Raw genomic sequence first — 19,005 nt, 5'->3', positions numbered from 1 at the left:
AGTGGTAGTGGAGTCAGATACATTAGGGACACTTCTTGGATAGGCACATGGATGATAGTGAAATTAAGGTTATGTAGGTTAGTTTGATCTTAGAATAGGATAAAAGGTGGGCACAATATTGAGGGCTGAAGAGCCTGTACTGTTCTATTTTTAACAATAGGATCTTGGGAAATGTTGCTGAACAAAGAGACCTTGGAATGGAGTTTTACAGTTCCTTGAAAGTGAAGTTGCAGGTCGATAGGACAGTGAAGAAAGCATTTGGTATGTGCATTTGAGTATAGGAATTGGGAGGTCATGTTGCGGCTGTACAGGAAATTAGATTAGATTACTTACAGTGTGGAAACAGGCCCTTCGGCCCAACAAGTCCACACCGCCCCGCCGAAGCGCAACCCACCCATACCCCTACATCCACCCCTTAACTGACACTACGGGCAATTTAGCATGACCAATTCACCTGACCTGCACATCTTTAGGACTGTGGGAGGAAACCGGAGCACCCGGAGGAAACCCACGCAGACACGGGGAGAATGTGCAAACTCCACACAGTCAGTCGCCTGAGGCGGGAATTGAACCCGGGTCTCTGGCGCTGTGAGGCAGCAGTGCTAACCACTGTGCCACCGTGTTTGGCCACTATTAATATACTGTGTTCAGTTCTGGCCTCATTGCTATCGGCAGGGTGTTGTGAAACTTGAAAGGGTTCAGGAAAAATTTACAAGGACATTGCCAGGGTTGAGGGACAGGCTGAATAGGCTGGGATATTTTCCTCAGAGAATCAGAGGCTGAGGGGTGACCTAATAGAGGTTTTTAAAATCATGAGGGGCATGGATAGGGCAAATAGACAAGATCTTTTCCCAGGGATGGGGGGAGTTCAAAATGGGAGGCATAGATTTAAGGTGAGAGAGGAAACTTTAAGAAGTGACTGAGGGCGCAACTGTTTCATGCAGAGAGTAGTGTGTGTATGGAATGAGCTGCCAGACGAAGTGGTGGAAGCTGGTACAATTACAACATTTAAAAACATCTGGATGGGTGTATGAATAGAGGGTTATGGGCCAACTACTGGCAAATTACTGGACTAGATTAGATTAGGATATCTGGTCAGCACGGACGAGTTGGACCCAAGGTCTGTTTCTGTGTTGTAAATCTCTATGACTGTCCCACAAAGAGGCCTACCAACAACTGAACAACAACAAACATCACACCAAGGTCATCCCAATGCCTCCACTTCTCACCTTAAACAGCTGACTAATCTCAAACAGACCATTATTTGCAGCAAACTACCCAGCACACAACCTTGCTACAGTAACCTCTGCAAGATGTGTCAGATTATCGTCAGTTGGGGAACACTTCAGCAGTAAAGGACATTCAATCTCTGATTTTCAGGTAGTGTCCTCCAAGGCAGTCTTCAAGATATACAGCAATAGAATTGCTGAGCAGAAACTGATAGCCAGTACCCATGAGGATGGCCGTAACTGAGATTTTGGGTTCATTTTGCGATACATGTAACCTCACCATACTGTTCCGTATAAAATCTTCCTTACTGTTCTCTTTTGACACCATCATCTCGATAACTTGTTATTATCTCTCTACCTTAATTAGTTTGTACAGTTTTGGATTACTTGCTACTTTGTTTAGACTCTCGTCATGTGCCTCTTTATACTTCTCATGTTATTCCAGCCATTTGGTTTGTTTTTAGTATCATCCTATTTTTGACTTTGTGTAATTATTAATCGGTTATGTTACGATGCTATCACTTTAAAAAGGTTATTTTGTCCTGGGATTTTTAAAGGGAGGTTGCAAAGGCAGAGATGCCAAACTGGCTATTAGAGACAGCCTAAGTCAACAATTTAGAAGGCCTTTAGTTTTTTTAAGAACTGTTATAATAATGGAAGGGAAGTGGCAGTTCTAATGGATTTTGAGAAGATTTGTAGCTCAGATTGAGGTCCTGGATGTAGGTTTGCTCGCTGAGCTGTAAGGTTGGTTTTCAGACATTTCGTCACCATGCAAGGTAACATCTTCAGTGAGCCTCTGGACAAAGCAGTCCTGTAGCCCACATTCTATTTATATGTTTGGGTTTCCTTCATTTGGTGATGTCATTTCCTATGGTGAGACCCCTTGGCATCATGGTAGCCCACAAACCCACCAATACAGTAAAACAGCAGCTAATGAACTTGAAGACCCTACACAGACAACAAGCAAAACTAATGTTATTTACTAGCCACAAAAAGACATGTCCCACTTTCATTAGTATCCTTACGTACAGATGAGGAAGGACATCACTTTGACTGGGGCAACACATCCATCTTAGACCAAGCCAAACAGGCATGCATGAGAATTCCTAGAAGTATGGCATTCCAACTGGAACTCTATCAACAAACACATTGCCTTGGATCCCAATTACCACTCCTTGAGACAAAGAACAGGAAATGATGTCACCACTGGAAATGACGTCACAAACCCAAGGAAACGCAAACATATAAATAGAAAGTTTGTGAGAAGATTTGTAGCTCGGGTGCTCGTTGTTGAGGTTCTGTTCGCCGAGCTGGGAATTTGTGTTGCAGACGTTTTGTCCTCTGTCTAGGTGACATCCTCAGTGCTTGGGAGACTCCTGTGAAACGCTTCTGTGATCTTTCCTCCGGCATTTATAGTGGTTTGAATCTGCCGCTTCCGGTTGTCAGTTCCAGCTGTCCGTTTCAGTGGCCGGTATATTGGGTCCAGGTCGATGTGCTTATTGTTTGAATCTGTGGATGAGTGCCATGCCTCTAGGAATTCCCTGGCTGTTCTCTGTTTGGCTTGTCCTATAATAGTAGTGTTGTCCCAGTCGAATTCATGTTGCTTGTCATCTGCGTGTGTGGCTACTAAGGATAGCTGGTCATGTCATTTCGTGGCTAGTTGGTGTTCATGGATGCGGATCGTTAGCTGTCTTCCTGTTTGTCCTATGTAGTGTTTTGTGCAGTCCTTGCATGGGATTTTGTACACTACATTGGTTTTGAATTCGACTGGGACAACACTACTATTATAGGACAAGCCAAACAGAGAACAGCCAGGGAATTCCTAGAGGCATGGAACTCATCCACAGATACAATCAATAAGCACATCGACCTGGATCCAATATACCGGTCACTGCAACGGACAGTTGGAACTGACAACCGGAAGCGGCAGATTCAAACCACTACAAATGCCGGAGGAAAGATCAAAGAAGCGCTTCACAGGAGTCTCCTAAGCACTGAGGATGTCACCTAGTCAGGGAACAAAACGTCTGCAACACAAATTCCCAGCTCAGCGAACAGAACCATAACATATAAATAGAAAGCAGGCTACACCACCTTGTCCGGAGGCTCACTGAAGATGTTATCTAGTATGGTGACAAACGTTGAAAATGAACCTTCCAGCGCAGCGAGCAAACCTACATCCAGTGTGGCCAGTTCTCTCAGCCCAGGCTTTCTAGTAGTTTTTATCTGTAGCAGTTGGTAGCTTTGGGATCCCAGGAGAGTTGGAAGCTTCAGTAAATGATTCCTAGCTGCTACATTCTTTGAAATCTCTCTTAATATTGTTTCCTCCTGGATTGGGGAATTGCATTTAAGAATGTGTGTCTGAATTTACCTTATTGTCAAGAGATATGTTTATGGGATGTTACTAGAACAGTTAATTAGTAATGAGTATTGTACCTACTATTTGGATAAGTTTTCCAATAATTAAGTTATTCTAAATTCCTCTTCCTTTTGTTTGTATTTTAACTACAGTATTTAAATAAATTGTGTTCTGCTTAACTTCAGGTAGTTTCACCAGTTGCATCACGTCTGGAACATGAACTTCACATCTTCTTTAAATAAGGAAATGTTAGGGTCTAGGCTACCTTGTCAAAATATTTTGAGGGGGTCTGGTGTGGTCCATAACACGCAGGTCATCCCTTCACTTGCTATTCAGCCTGTTGACACTCCACTCACACTATTTGTATTTATCTTTTGACACTCTTAATTACCTGGGATTATCTTGTCATTATCTCTGTGCACATAAATTCTGTGCCTGTCCCTCTTCCCACTGCTTCATGAAGGAGCAGTGCTCAGAATGCTTGTGATTTCTAATAACCAGTTGGCCTATAAACTTGTTTCTTATGACTTCTGACTTTGTCCACCTCAGTCCAACATCAGCATCGCCACACCCTGGATTATGTGAGATTTTACCTTCTTTTTCAGTTTCCCATGAGACCTTGTTAAGGGGCTTGCTAAAATCCATTCAAACTATAAACTTCATCAATATGGCCCTCTTGTGGTGCAGTTGTAGTGTCCTTTCCGCTGGGCCAGGAGGTCTGGGTTAAAGTACCACTTTTTCTAGAGGTGTGTAATAACATCTCTGAACAGGGTGGTTAGCAAATAATAAACAACAGCAGCCAGTTACATAATTCATGGGTTCGGGTGGGAGAGTTCAAAACTAGGGGAGCATTTTTTAAGCTGGAAAGTGGAATGAACTGCCAGAAGTAGTGGTAGATGCAGGTACAGTTACAACAATTTAAAAGACATTTGGATACATACATGAATAGGAAAGGTTTAGAGGTGTATGAGCCTAATGCAGACAAATGGAGTAACTTTGTTGGGAAACTTGGTCAGCATGGACGAGTTGGATTGTTTCTGTGCTGTATGACTCCATGATTCTATAACTGCCTTACCATCATTCAAATACTTGATGACCTCTGAAAAATTCTACCACATTTGTTAGGCTATGCCTGATCAAACCTTATCTGCCTGAATGGAGATTAATTTTCTTCTTCTCTATTTGCTCCAGTTGATTCCCTACCACTGATATTAGAAGTCCTGAAGTTCTCGTGCATCTTTTTGGGTTGAGGTGGCTGAAGGAACATGATGGACTTGAGGGCCAGTGCATAATCACCAGCCATCTCAGCTGCTGGTTTTCCCATTACAATCTTCTGAATTCCTGGTGATTTTTTTACTATTGGATAAAATGAATTTTCAAATTCTCCTCAGACAATTATTTCCTAAGGTTCACAAACATGGTTTCCACCTTTTTAATACCTGTGTTCAACAGTCAAAGTTATTTTGCTTCACCTTCTCAAATTCTATTTTTTCAAGCTTCTACTGGATATTCTGAAATTTCTGCCTGTCAGCCTCGGGGACCAACTCCTATGCACCAAGAATAAGCTGTTTTCACACCTCGATCCACAGAAGTATCCTCAGAAAGCAAGGCATAAAGTGATGAGCTCTTCCAAATAGCCTGCTTTACATGAACAATGTCAGATTTTCTTTTAATGGCCCCATCTGCTTAGTTATCTTTTCAAATGAAATGAAAAATGCCTCTGCGTCCATTTCATCAAATCTTGGGAAGGAAATTTAAAAATTTTTACTGTTCCACTCTGGATCTTGGATTAGATTCTGATCTGTCTGTGAGAATGTTCCCTGGAGTCAGATTTGTCTTCCTTTAAGTTGGTATTCTCTCTCCCTGACTATTTTCTACACTTCAAATTCTAGCTCTAACTGCTAAATTCTTTTTCTTTATCCTCCCTCAAGTGCTCACTCTTTTTGTGCTTTGAATGTTTCTTCTTCAAGTTCAATTATTTTAATTTCCATTTCTTCTCTTGTTCAAGCGACTTCATTTGCTGTTATCCGACTAATGAACAGACCTCATATGAGAGTTGATCTTTCTCTGCACCTTCTTTGTAGCTGTAACACTGCATGCTGTTCTATTACCCTGATGTACATATGTAAGGTATGATTTGTCTGGATAGCATGCAAAACAATACTTTTCACTGTATCTCAGGATATGCAACAATGATAAATCAAATCAAATTAAAATTTAAAAATTGCTATTGAAATCTCGTTAACTCAATTAACTCATCATCTGGTTTGTGTTTCTGTTCTCCTAATTACAAATGTGCAATTACATCAATTATGCTTATCTTTCTAGCCTCTACTTTTAGCACTCATCTAACTTCCCAGTCAATTCAATTAGCTTAATCATGGTAATTCTTCGCAAATCGTTCAGAGAAATATCCCCACGCAATTGCCAAAGTTATTTTGATAATAATAGTAATGAATAAGGAACCTGTTTTTTTTTATCATTTTCCAATTATTAGTATCCGGTTCCAATTAAATTTTGACTGCATTGGCAATCAGTTTTACCTTACAACTGAGGCTGGAGGAGTGAAATATTTTTTCCAGTTACCAAGATGATTCTTTCAAATAACAAAATATATCAACCAGGTTTCTTAATAAAGACTGTTATTGCTTTATTGTCAAAACAAAATCTGCAACAATTGGATGCACGTGCGCACACACATAAATATAGAAGTATAAATGGTCATCCCTTTAAAATCTGCAAAACACACATCTATAAACATGATCACTCTTCAGAAAATGGAGAAAGAACCAGATTTCTTGGCAGTTTGTTGCTGTGATTTTCTGGCTAGTGTGGTCATGTCACTAAACAGCCATGATTATCTCCGAAGTCTTGTAGACTCAGCTTGCTCAGCAACTATGACTTTGAATTGTTTCTTCAATCACTCTCTCAAAGAACAAATTGGTTTCACCCTGAACTCAGCAAGAAGGTTTTTTTTGTCAGAAGTGAAAGAGATCAGCTGGGCAGCTTGTTCTTAGCATGTTTTCTTCCAACTGAGCCAAATAAGGTAAGAACCTCTTCACACTGGTCATTGATCAAAACAGGGATTTACAGCAAATCCAGAAATTATCTCTAGTCATGTGGTTTCCAGAAAACTTGTTAAATAAATCTCCAATGTCCACAGTGAACTTTCAATAAATTCTTTTAAAGAAACCACTCCAAGCATTTTCACAAAAACTTGAAATAAATTACATTTTAAAGTATTGTGGAAAAATATAAGTTCTCCAAACTTGGAATGTTAAACTGCGACAGCTACTTACTGCCTGCTTGCACCAGGAGCAGCTGATGGCGATGATTTCCTTAGTATGGAATGAAAACTTTTGTTGGAAACCCTGCAAAATAAAAAAGATTGCAATTTACAGACAATTAGAAACAGTAGAGCTACTAAAAGAGGTGTTGGTCACATCCTCCCAAAGAGATCTGAAAACACACGTTGAAGGGTTCATTTCAGCTAACCACTCTGTGGATGTATTGGGTCTCACATGAGCTGTCTGTGGCCCAAACCATCTTCTTGTTCAGATTTCATTGGCATACCATTGGTCAACTGCTAACTGTTCAGAGGGTGTGAGTAACCCTGCTAGCCCAGCACACATCCAAATTTTCAAATGGGCTGGAGCTGTTCCTGAGACTTGGAAACTAAGGGAGATCCAAGAGTTATCCCCTAAAAGCTACATCATTCATTCCAGTCTTTGATCCTTTGGAGAGCCTGTGACATTCCCTAATATTTTTCTCCACACTGGCATTCCCATATGGTAACTGTTTCAACACTGAAAACATCAATGGCTTTAGACACCAGATGAAATAAGATTATAAAGAGGATTTTCTCTGATAAAGAATACCACTCAGAAGCAGCTACAGCACAATGTTGTATCAAAGTACCAGAATATGATACACTCATGGAACATGGGCTAGGTTAGCATTTATTGCCTATCTCTAATTGCCTTGAGGGAAGTTAAGAGTCAACTACATTGCTATGACTCTGAAGTCACCTGTGGACCGGACCAGGTAAGGACAGAAGATTTCTTTCCTCAAAGCACATTAATGAACCAGATATGTGTTTACGACAATTGGCATTATGTTCCTGTTAAAATGAAGGGTCAGGATGGTAAGAGAAAGTAACAGTGAATGAATAAAGATATTGAATAAAGAATAAGAAGGAATCTTTTATTAGGTATAGACAACTGGGATCAAGTGAAACTCTTGAAAAGTATTAGAGGTTTGGGAGCATTCTTAAATGGGAAAATCAAGATGGCGAAGGGGAATATGGGATAGCTTTGGCAGATAAGGTTAAGGATAATCCAAAGAGATTTTACAAGTACATTAAGAGCAAAAGAGCAACAAGGGAGAGAACAGGGCCCCTTAAAGATCAATGAGGTCATTTGTGTGTGGATCCACTGGAAATGGGAGAGACACTGAATGTATATTTTGCAACAATTTTTACTGTGCAGAAAGAAATGGAGGCTAGGGAATGTTGGGAAATTGATATTGATGTCTTGTAAACAGTCCATATTACAGAAGAGGAAATTCTGGAGCTCTTAAAGAACAAAAAGTTGGATTAATCTCTGGGACCTGATCAAGTGTATCCCAGGACATTGACCTAGGAAGTTAGCGAAGAGATTGTGGGGCCCCTAACAGAGAGATTTGTATCATCTACAGCTGTGGGCAAGGTGCCAGAAGACTGGAGGGTGACTAATGTTGTACCTTTATTTAGGAAATGCTGTAAGAAGAAGACTGGGAGCTACAGACCTGTGAGACTGACATCAGTGACATCAGTGATGGGTAAGTTCTTGGAAGGGATTCTGAAAGATAGGATTTACATGCATTTGGAGAGGAAAGGACGGATTTGGAATAGTCAGCATGGCTTTATGCATGAGAAGGCATTTTTCACAAACTTGATTGAGTTTTTTGTGGACATAACCAAAAAGATTGCGGGCAGAGTAGTAGATGTTGTCTACATGGATTTTAGTAAAGCCTTTGACAAGGTTCCACATGATAGACTAATTAGTTAAGTTACATAACGTGGGAGTCAGGGAGACCTTGGCAATTGAATACAAGATTGGCTTGATGGTAGGAGAGAGAGAGTGGTGGTGCAGGATTGTTCTTCAAACTGGAGGCCTGCGACCAGCAATGTTCCATAGGGATCAGTGCTGGGTCCACTTTTGTTTGTCATTTATATAAACGATTTGGATGAGCATTCGGGAGGCATGGATAGTAAGTTTGCAGATGACATGAAAATTAGTGGTATGGTTGACAGTGAAGAAGGTTAAGATTGCAAAGAGATCTTGATTAATTGGGGCCAATGGGCTGAGGAGTGGCAGATAAAGTTTAATTTGGATAAATGCAAAATATTAAATGTTGGTAAAACAAGCAAGAGCATGACTTGTACAGTTAATGGTTGTGCCATGGGTAGTGTTGTTGAATAGAGAGACCTAGGAGTTCAAGTATATAGTGTTATGAAGGTGTAGATGTACTGTATGTCGAAGGGAGAGAGGAAGCTGGTAAGGACTGACAAAGCAGAGAGTGTGCTGAACGATTTAAAATGTAACACTTGGTTGAAACAAATAGCTGGGATTGTGGGGAAAAATTCAAATTAGGCCAAACAGTTTAAATTATGCCCCAGATACCAAAATCCAATCGAATTTGAATTTCACTGTTTGGGATGACATCAAACCAATGAAATGATCTAACGTTTTAGGGTATAAAATTGGACATTTTGAACAGTTAAGGCAAGAACAGCAAGGGGCACCCAGAAGTAAAGACTGCCAGCAGAATAGCTCACTGAAAGGTACCTGTCCATAAGAAATTTGTGCAGCAGAAGACAGAAGCTGACCTAGAGAAATCTACAGCAGACATTTGGTATCTGAAGACAACAACTGGGTTTGAAGTTGAATTGCCGTAAGTTTAAGAGGGAATTTATCAGACCAGTATTTAGAGTGGGAGGTAAAAGACAGTTTTAAGAGAAAGGAGTTGTAAATAGTTATGGTTTTAATGTTCTCTGTTGGACTTAAAGAATAAAATTGTTAATTTTTACTTTAAATAGTGAAATCTGGGAAAGTCCTTTGCCTCTCAAAATTTAACAGATTATGACATGAGGTAAGCTTCCCTGTGTGTCGGGTTTAAATTAGCAAAGGGATTTACCCCATGTCGTAACCATTGTTATTTGAAAGTTGAGTCGCAGGTAGACAGGGTGGTTAAGATGGCATTTAGCAGGCTTGCCTTCATTGCTCCTATGATTGAGTATAGCTGTTGGGATGTTATGTCGAGGTTGTACAAGACATTGGTGAGACCACTTTTGGAGTACAGTGCGGGTTGCCTTGCTATAGGAAGGATATTATTAATTTGGAGAGCATGCAGAAAAGATTTACCAGAATGTTGCTGGAACTAGAGGGTTTGAGTTATAAGGATAGACTGGGACTTTTCTCATGGGAATACAGAAAGTTGAGGGGTGACTTTTATAGAAGTTTATAAAACAATGAGGGGCATAGCTAAGATGAAAGCAAAGGTCTTTTCCCTAGGGTGGATGAGTTCAAAACTCAAGAGCTTATTTTTAAGGTGAGAAGAGAAAGATTTAAAAGGAACCTGAGAGGCATTCTTTTCATACAGGGAGTGGTTTTTATGTGGAATGAACTGCCAGAGGAAGTGGTAGATGCAGGTACAGTGCTGAAAATGTGTTGCTGAAAAAGCGCAGTAGGACAGGCAGCATCCAAGGAGCAGGAGATTCGACATTTCGGGCATGAGTCCTTCTTCAGGAATGAGGAAAATGTGTCCAGCAGGCTAAGATAAAAGGTAGGGAGGAGGGACTTGGGGGACGGGCATTGGAAATGCAATAAGTGGAAGGAGGTCAAGGTGAGGGTGATAGGCCGGAGTGGGGGTCGGGCCGGAGAGGTCAGGAAGAAGATTGCAGGTTAGGAAGGTGGTGCTGAGTTCGAGGGATTTGACTGAGACAAGGTAGGGGAAGGGAAAATGAGGAAACTGGAGAAATCCAAGTTCATCCCTCGTGGTTGGAGGGTTCCTAGGAGGAACTCTTCCTCCAACCGTCATGTTGCTATGGTCTGGTGATGGAGGAGTCCAAGGTCCTGCATGTCCTTGGTGGAGTGGGAGGGGGAGTTGAAGTGTTGAGCCACGGGGTAGTTGGGTTGGTTGGTCCTGGTGTCCCAGAGGAAACTCTGAAACATTCCGCAAGTAGGCGGCCTGTCTCCCCAATATAGAGGAGGCCACATCGGGTGCAGCGGATGCAGTAAATGATGTGTGTGGAGGTGCAGGTGAATTTGTGGTGGATATGGAAGGATCCCTTGGGGCCTTGGAGGGAAGTAAGGGGGGAGGTGTGGGCGCAAGTTTTGCATTTCTTGCGGTTACAGGGGAAGGTGCCGGGAGTGGAGGTTGGGTTGGTGGGGGGTGTGGACCTGACAAGGGAGTCACGGAGGGAGTGGTCTTTTCGGAACGCTGATAGGGGAGGGGAGGGAAATATATCCCTGGTGGTGGGGTCCGTTTGGAGTTGGCGGAAATGACGACGGATGATATGATGTATATGGAGGTTGGTGGAGTGGTAGGTGAGGACCAGTAGGGTTCTGTCCTGGTGACGATTGGAGGGGCGGGGCTCGAGGCGGAGGAGCTGCGGTGGAGGGTATCGTCGATTACGTCTGGGGGGAAACTGCGGTCTTTGAAGAAGGAGGCCATCTGGGTTGTACGGTATTGGAACTGGTCCTCCTGGGAGCAGATGCAGCGGAGACGAAGGAATTGGGAATATGGGATGGTGTTTTTCCAGGGGGCAAGGTGGGAGGAGGTGTAGTCTGGGTAGCTGTGGGAGTCGATCGGTTTATAGTAAATGTCCGTGTTGATTCGGTCGCCCGAGATAGAAATGGAAAGGTCTCGGAAGGGGAGGGAGGAGTCTGAGACGGTCCAGGTGAATTTGAGGTCGGAGTGGAAGGTGTTGGTAACTGTTCAACCACCTCGTGGGAGCATGAGGCAGCGCCGATACAGTCATCGATGTAGCGGAGGAAAAGGCGGGGGGTGGTGCCAGTGTAGCTGCGGAAGATGGACTGTTCCACATATCCTGTGAAGAGGCAGGCATAGCTGGGGCCCATGTGGGTGCCCATGGCTACTCCTTTGGTTTGGAGGAAGTGGGAGGATTGGAAAGAGAAGTTGTTCAGGGTGAGGACCAGTTCAGTCAGTCGAAGGAGGGTGTTAGTGGAAGGGTACTGGTTGGTACGGTGGGAAAGGAAGAAGCGGAGGGCTTTGAGTCCTTTGTGATGGGGGATGGGGGTGTACAGGGACTGGATGTCCATGGTGAAGATAAGGCGTTGGGGACTGGGGAAGCGAAAATCATGGAGGAGGTGGAGGGCGTGGGTGGTGTCCCGAACGTAGGTGCGGAATTCTTGGACTAATGGGGACAGGACCGTGTCGAGGTATGCAGAGATGAGTTCAGTGGGGCAGGAGCAGGCTGAGACAATGGGTTGGCCGGGGCAGTCAGGTTTGTGGATTTTGGGCAGGAGCTGGAAACTGGCGGTGCAAGGTTGTGGGACTATGAGGTTGGAGGCGGTGGATGGGAGATCCCCTGAGGTGATGAAGTTATGGATGGTCTGGGAGATGATGGTTTGGTGGTGGGAGGTGGTCAAGGGGGCAGTAGAGGAGGTGTCCGCGAGCTGGCGTTTAGCCTCAGCAGTGTAAAGGTCAGTGCGCCAAACTACAACCGCACCTCCCTTGTCTGCCGGTTTGATGGTGAGGTTGGGGTTGGAACGGAGGGAGTGGAGGGCTGCACGTTCCTAGGGTGAGAGGTTGGAGTGGGTGAGAGAGGTGGAGAGGTTGAGCTGGTTAATGTCGCGGCGGCAGTTGGCTATGAAGAGATCGAGGGCAGGTAAATGGCTAGCACGGGGTGTCCAGGTGGATGGGGTGTGTTGGAAGCGGGAGAAGGGGTCGTCAGAGGGTGGGCGAGAATCCTGGTTGAAGAAGTAGGCGCGGAGGCGAAGGCAGCGGAAGAATTGTTCGATGTCTCGCCGCGTGTTGAACTCGTTAATCCGAGAGCGTAGGGGAATGAAGGTGAGGCCTCTGCTGAGGACTGATCTTTCATCCACCTTGTCTCAGTCAAATCCTCGAACTCAGCACCGCCTTCCTAACCTGCAATCTTCTTCCTGACCTCTCCGCCCCCACCCCCACTCCAGCCTATCACCCTCACCTTGACCTCCTTCCACCTATCGCATTTCCAACGCCCGTCCCCCAAGTCCCTCCTCCCTACCTTTTATCTTAGTCTGCTGGACACACTTTCCTCATTCCTGAAGAAGGGCTCATGCCCGAAACATCGATTCTCCTGCTCCTTGGATGCTGCCTGACCTGCTGCGCTTTTCCAGCAACACATTTTCAGCTCTGATCTGCAGCATCTGCAGTCCTCATTTTCCCCCTGATTAAGGTACAGTGACAACATTAAAAGACATTCAGACAGATACATGAATAGGAAAGGGTTAGGGGAATATGAGTCAAATACAGGCAAGTGGGACCAGTTTAGTTTTGAGAAACTTGGTTGGCATGGATGAGTTGAAACAAAGGGTCAGTTTCTATGTCGTATGACTCTATGGTTGTGGTTACATAGTCGCTATAATGATAGCTTATTTTGTATTGAACTCATGTTTTGCCATCTGCCATGGAGGAAATTGACACCAGATTTGAATATTTTCCTGGGGTTCTGGTTTACTAGTCTAGTGACATTATCAATGCCTACTTTTCTGTACTCTGTGAACAAAATATTGGAGAAACGTCAACGATAATTCATTTGGAATAGAAAATGATACACTTCATACTAATAATTTGGAGCCTTACTTTGTTTCTGATTAGGAAGAGGAATAGGACATTACACACAGGAATTTGCAGTATTGGGATTTGGATGAAGAATCACATCACAAAGAGGAGAATGAGTGGTTATGATGAGTGGGGCGAGTATTGGAACAACAAATGGCAAATCTATAGTCATTGTCGATGCAAAGCTAATTTCGGGATATCACAGAATGGAATGGGCAGAATGGAACAATGGCGCAGGTGGATAGTTTCATACCTTCCCACATTGCTTGCATTTTCCTTCCTGACGCCGTCTGTGAACCCAGTGATGTCTCACAAAATTCTGCTGAAGAGATCATATGTTATTTTAAATAATCACTTTTTACAGCTCAAGATTGAGTTGCCTTCTTAGTCTGACTTAACCCAAGATTCATTTGTTGCCCATCCCTAATGGAAGCTGGTGGTTGTGGAGCCAAGGAAGTGGGTTGTTTTGTCCTGGATAGTGTCAAGCTTCTTCAGTATTGTTGGAGCTGTACTCACCCGGCACATGGGGCTTGCTCCATCACACTCCTGACTTGTGACTCATAGGTGGTGTACAGATTTTGGGGAAACTGGAGGAGGGCTACTTGACAAAACATTCCTAGCCTCTGACCTGCTCTTGTAACTGCTGTGTTTATTTACTGGTCTAGTTCAGTTTCTTACCAATAGCAATCCCTAGGATATTCAATGGTGGTAGTGCCATTGAACTTGGCACACTTTAGAACAGACCCCCCAACACAGCATGTCTCATACCTTGGGCCTCACAGCTCAAGGAACATCAGAGTATCAGCTCCAGTCCCTTGAAGCGTTTGGAATAGACAGTGAGTGCCTTGATGAACTTATCCTCCCCATGTTGCTTTGCACCAATATAAAATTCAACCAGGCATTTATTTACCATTGTTCTTTTCAAATGACCTTCCTGAAAACTGAAAGTAAGCTATAATTTTTAGAATACTGCCTATGCCCCATCATTCCACAGTAGCTATTCAACTGAAGGGAGCAGCCCAACCAAACCCAGTCCTCTCCAGGTGATGCGCAAATACGCACACCAGGAGCAGTCATGCAGTTGTGATGGGAAATGGGTATCAAACCACAATACAGCAGTTCAAAGCATTGTGCATCAAATCTAGAACTTTTAGTACTATTCAGTACCAAGGTAAACAATGTGTTCACTCAAAACCACTGTCAATAGAACAGCTATTTCTATTTATTAATGTTTATTTATACACTGCTATTCCAATGATAATTCCAAAGGTCATTTTGTTCCTCTTGTCTAGCAAATACCTTAGCATCTATGAGTAAGAGCAGTGATTTGTAAGGTGCCAGTGACTTACTTCTCTGAGAGAACGGCTACCTCCCTCCCGGTAGGTTGGCTTGCAATGGAAACTGATCTAAATAAAAACAAAATCAGCAAGAATTTCCAACATAAGGTTGTGTTTCCTTTGGATCTGTCACTCTAACTATATCCTACAAAAAATGGAGGAATTACTGCATGAAAGGTATGAAAGAAACCTACAAGTTTATGTGCATTTGGTCCAAGGTTTATCTATTTCTGTCCCAATTATCCACATACAAATGTCAGCAAGTTGATAATCGCTGGCTGGAAAGGAAGCTTATCAAGAGTCTGTGTCCATAAGAACCAGGCTGATACATTGCCAACTTAGTCCCAGTGTTTATGGGAAGCACAAGACGACTTTGAAAGCTGTATTCATGAAATTTCAGGTACATTGGAGATTTGCATTGAATCATAGAGAACTACAGCACGCTAACAGACCCTTCGGTCCAACTCGTCCATGCCGACCAGATAGCCTAACCTAATCTAGTCCCATTTGCCAGCACTTAGCCCATATCCCTTTAAACCCTTCCTATTCATATACCCATCCAGATGTCTTTTCAATACTGCAATTGTACCAGCCTCCACCACTTCTTCTGGCAGCTCATTCCATACATGCACCAGCCTCTGCATGAAAAAGTTGCCCCTTAGGTGCCTTTTATACCTTTCTCCTCTCACCCTAAACCTATGCCCTCTAGTTCTGGACTCCCTTCACCCGAGGGAAAAGACTTTGTCTATTTATCCTATCCATGCCCCTCATAATTTTATAAACCTCTATAAGGTCACCCCTACGCCTTTGACGCTCCAGGGAAAACAGCCCCAGCCTATTCAGCCTCTCCCTATAGCTCAAATCCTCCAATCCTAACAACATCCTTCCTATAGGAAGGAGACCAGAATTGCATGCAATATTCCAAAGGTCACCTAACACATTGCTTAATGCATTTATTCAATACCCTCAGGTTAATCATTACAGATAAACCCAATGTGTATATATCTTCATTTTTTGCAGCAATGGTCAAAAGTGCTTTTCTGAGACTGAATTATTCTGAAGTGCCATCGTATTAGTTGAGCATTATGGTGATGTTATGCTCAGCAATATTGAGCAACAGGATAATCTTGTTGTTTCTAGTTGAAAGGGGAATATAGGTCTGAATATTTGGAGACCTCTCTTGTTTGTCTTTGAATACTATTGTAGGATCTGCCTGAGAGAACAGATGGGCCCTCAATTTAAAGTCTCATTCAAACTGCTGTACCACCCGAGGGTGCATCCATACTCCAGTAGAAAGACAACCTGGCAAACTGAAGGATAAGAATAAACCCGGACACAGAAAAGCTCCCCTCACCTTTGATTAATTGTATCCTGGGATTGTTTACACACGCAGAGTTTTAACACCTCATCCAAAAAGATAGCATGTCTTTCAACCTAATGTCCACTGGTACGAAGGTGAGGTTCTATGGCATGATTGTGTTTTAAACAGTCTCAAATTGAAATGGAGTATATGATCTGCTAAATGCTGTGCCTGACAACAAGCCTGTATGGCTTGGTAACCACGGAGACCAGGAACTCGGATGATTGTGACTCCCTCCATACACAATTAGGAATTTCTGCCTCCCTATCAAGCACTTAGCAGCATTAAGAATGTACGAACTTTACCTTTTTCTGATGTTAGATTGCACAAAATGCAACAGATAGCAAACTGCAGCACTGAAATTGGAGGTGTAGTGGACAGCAAAGAAGGTTACCTCAGATTACAATGGGATCTTGATCAGATGGGCCAATGGGCTGAGGAGTGGCAGATGGAATTTAATTTAGATAAATGTGAGGCGCTGCATTTTAGGAAAGCAAATCTTAGCAGGACTTATACACTTAATGGTAAGGTCCTAGGGAATGTTGCTGAACAAAGTGACCTATTAATGCAGCTTCATAGCTCCTTGAAAGTAGAGTCGCAGGTAGATAGGATAGCGAAGAAGGCATTTGGTATGCTTTCCTTTATTGGTCAGAGTGTTGAGTACAGGAGTTGGGAGGTCATGTTGCAGCTGTATAGGACATCGGTTAGGCCACTTTTGGAATATTGCATGCAGTTCTAGTCTCCTTCCTATCAGAAAGATGTTGTGAAACTTGAAAGGGTTTGGAGAAGATTCACAAGGATGTTGCCAGGGTTAGAGGATTTGAGCTATAGGGAGAGGCTGAATAAGCTGGGGCTGTTTTCCCTGGAGCGTCGGAGGCTGAGGGGTCACCTTATAGAGGTTTATAAAATCATGAGGGGCATGGATAGGAAAAAACAGAAAGTCTTTTCCCTGGGATGGGGGAATCAGAACTAGAGGGCATAGGCTTACAGTGAGAGGGGAAAGAAACAAAAGAAACCTAAGGGGCAGCTTTTTCACACAGAGGGTGGTACATGTATGGAATGAGCTGCCAGAGGAAGTGGTGGAGGCTCATACAATTGCAACATTTAAAAGGCATCTGGATGGGTATCTGAATAGGAAGTGTTTGGACGGATATGGGCCGGGTGCAACTAGATTTTTAGATTTAGATTTTAGATTACTTACAGTGTGGAAACAGGCCCTTCGGCCCAACAAGTCCACACTGACCCGCCGAAGCGCAACCCACCCAGACCCATTCCCCTACATTTACCTCTTCACCTAACACTAGGGCAATTTAGCATGGCCAATTCACCTAACCTGCACATTTTTGAACTGTGGGAGGAAACCGGAGCACCCGGAGCAAACCCACGCAGACACGGGGAGAATGTACAAACTCCACACAGTCAGTCGCCTGAGGTGGGAATTGAACCTGGGTCTCTGGCGCTGTGAGGCAACAGTGCTAACCACTGTGCCACCATGCCGCCCACAACCACTGTGCCACCGTGTCGTGGTTGGGATATCTGGTCAGCATGGACGAGTTGGACCGAAGGGTCCGTTTCTGTGCTGTACATCTCTATAATTATGACTCTATATTCCAAAAACTGCCTCTGCTCTTGACGCCCTGTTCATGCCAGAGATCAGGTTGTGTCTTACCTTTTCCAGCTGTTCTACACAAACTGTGTGCACAATTATTTTGCAAGCAGCACACTTTCTCCTTGGAGCTGATTTCTGTAATGAAAATAGGTAAAATGAAAAAAAGTAGAAACAAAAATTGAAACATCTATCCAAAATCACAAAAGGTACAGTAATCTTCACCAGGGAGCATTCTGATTTGTTTTTACTCATTTATGCGATTTATGTGTCACCGACTAGGCCAGTATTTATTGTCCATCTTTTAACTGCCTATGAGGAGATAGTGTTGAACTGCCTTCTTGAACTGCTGCAGTTCTTGGGGTATGGGTAAACTATAATGCTGTAAGGGAAGGAGTTTTAAAGATTTGGGCTAAAGTGAAGATAAAGTGACATAATTCAAGTCAGAATGGTAAATGGCTTGGAGAGGAACTTGCAGGTGGTGGATTTAATGACAAGGTTGGAGGAGCCTTGAAGAGTTATCTTATAGATAGCACACACTGTGTCAGTGGTGGAGGGAGTGAATATTGAGAGTGATGAATGTGATGCCAGTCAAGCAGGCTGGAGGGTGTCAAACCTTTCAAGTGTTGCTGGAGTTGCACTCATTCAAGAAAATGTTGAGTATTCCATCACATTCCTGTCTTGTACCTTGTCGATGGTAGAGGCTTTGAGGAGGCAGAAGGCGAATTACTCGCTGCAGTATTTATATGGCTAGTCTGTTTAGTTTCTGGTTAATTACCTCAACTTCAGTCATCCTCTGGTTTATTTGATGATTTTCACCATGCAATTCCCTCTCTAACTCATATACAATAATTCTCACCAACCCACTCTGATGTACTGAACAATCTTCAAAAGGGATCACTCACAGATTTAGTCATTTAGATCTAAACTAGTTTCTTGATTGAGTTTTAGTATGAGATGCTCCATCTTGTTTATTAACAATTGTTTTGTAAGGGGTGATTTATCGAAAAATGCTTCTCAGAAATGCTGCTTCATCTTATTTATTTATTTAAGTACACCATCTGGTTTTCTTGAGCTCATTAACAATTCTAGTTCAATTCTTTTTCTCTTGAGGTGACTCACCGTTATCTTTACTAAACAGTTCTCTTCTCCTAGGTAGCAGTAATCTCCAGAGACATTCGTCTCCAGCCAAACATGGTCACCATTTATAGCATTTTCCTATCAAGGTAAAAAGTAACAGAAGGATCAATTATTCTCAAAAGATGTCAATATAAAATCAAATGACT

The 19,005-nt window shown here is 43.0% G+C and overlaps 1 protein-coding gene across 6 annotated transcripts in view; it reads right to left on the bottom strand.

Annotated features, from left to right (window-relative positions):
• The window catches only part of dgki (diacylglycerol kinase, iota), a 254,803-nt gene that overhangs the window by 155,430 nt on the left and 80,368 nt on the right, over nt 1-19,005 (bottom strand). For 4 of the 6 annotated variants that reach the window (XM_043708940.2, XM_087997517.1, XM_043708943.2 and 1 more), the window contains exons 3-7: nt 18,842-18,937; nt 17,783-17,857; nt 14,766-14,822; nt 13,670-13,738; nt 6,888-6,959 (exon numbers count right to left, since the gene is read on the bottom strand). In XM_043708940.2, coding sequence (XP_043564875.1) covers nt 6,888-6,959; nt 13,670-13,738; nt 14,766-14,822; nt 17,783-17,857; nt 18,842-18,937 — 369 coding nt within the window. The remainder of the gene's footprint in view (nt 1-6,887; nt 6,960-13,669; nt 13,739-14,765; nt 14,823-17,782; nt 17,858-18,841; nt 18,938-19,005) is intronic. The other 2 variants (XM_043708942.2, XM_087997518.1) reach the window with 2 other exon arrangements.

This window comes from Chiloscyllium plagiosum, unplaced genomic scaffold, assembly GCF_037043375.1.
Source record: "Chiloscyllium plagiosum isolate Xiang-an unplaced genomic scaffold, Cpla_swu_hap1 HiC_scaffold_19, whole genome shotgun sequence".
Classification (NCBI taxonomy): domain Eukaryota; kingdom Metazoa; phylum Chordata; class Chondrichthyes; order Orectolobiformes; family Hemiscylliidae; genus Chiloscyllium; species Chiloscyllium plagiosum.
This window is presented reverse-complemented; position numbering and strand designations above follow the sequence as displayed.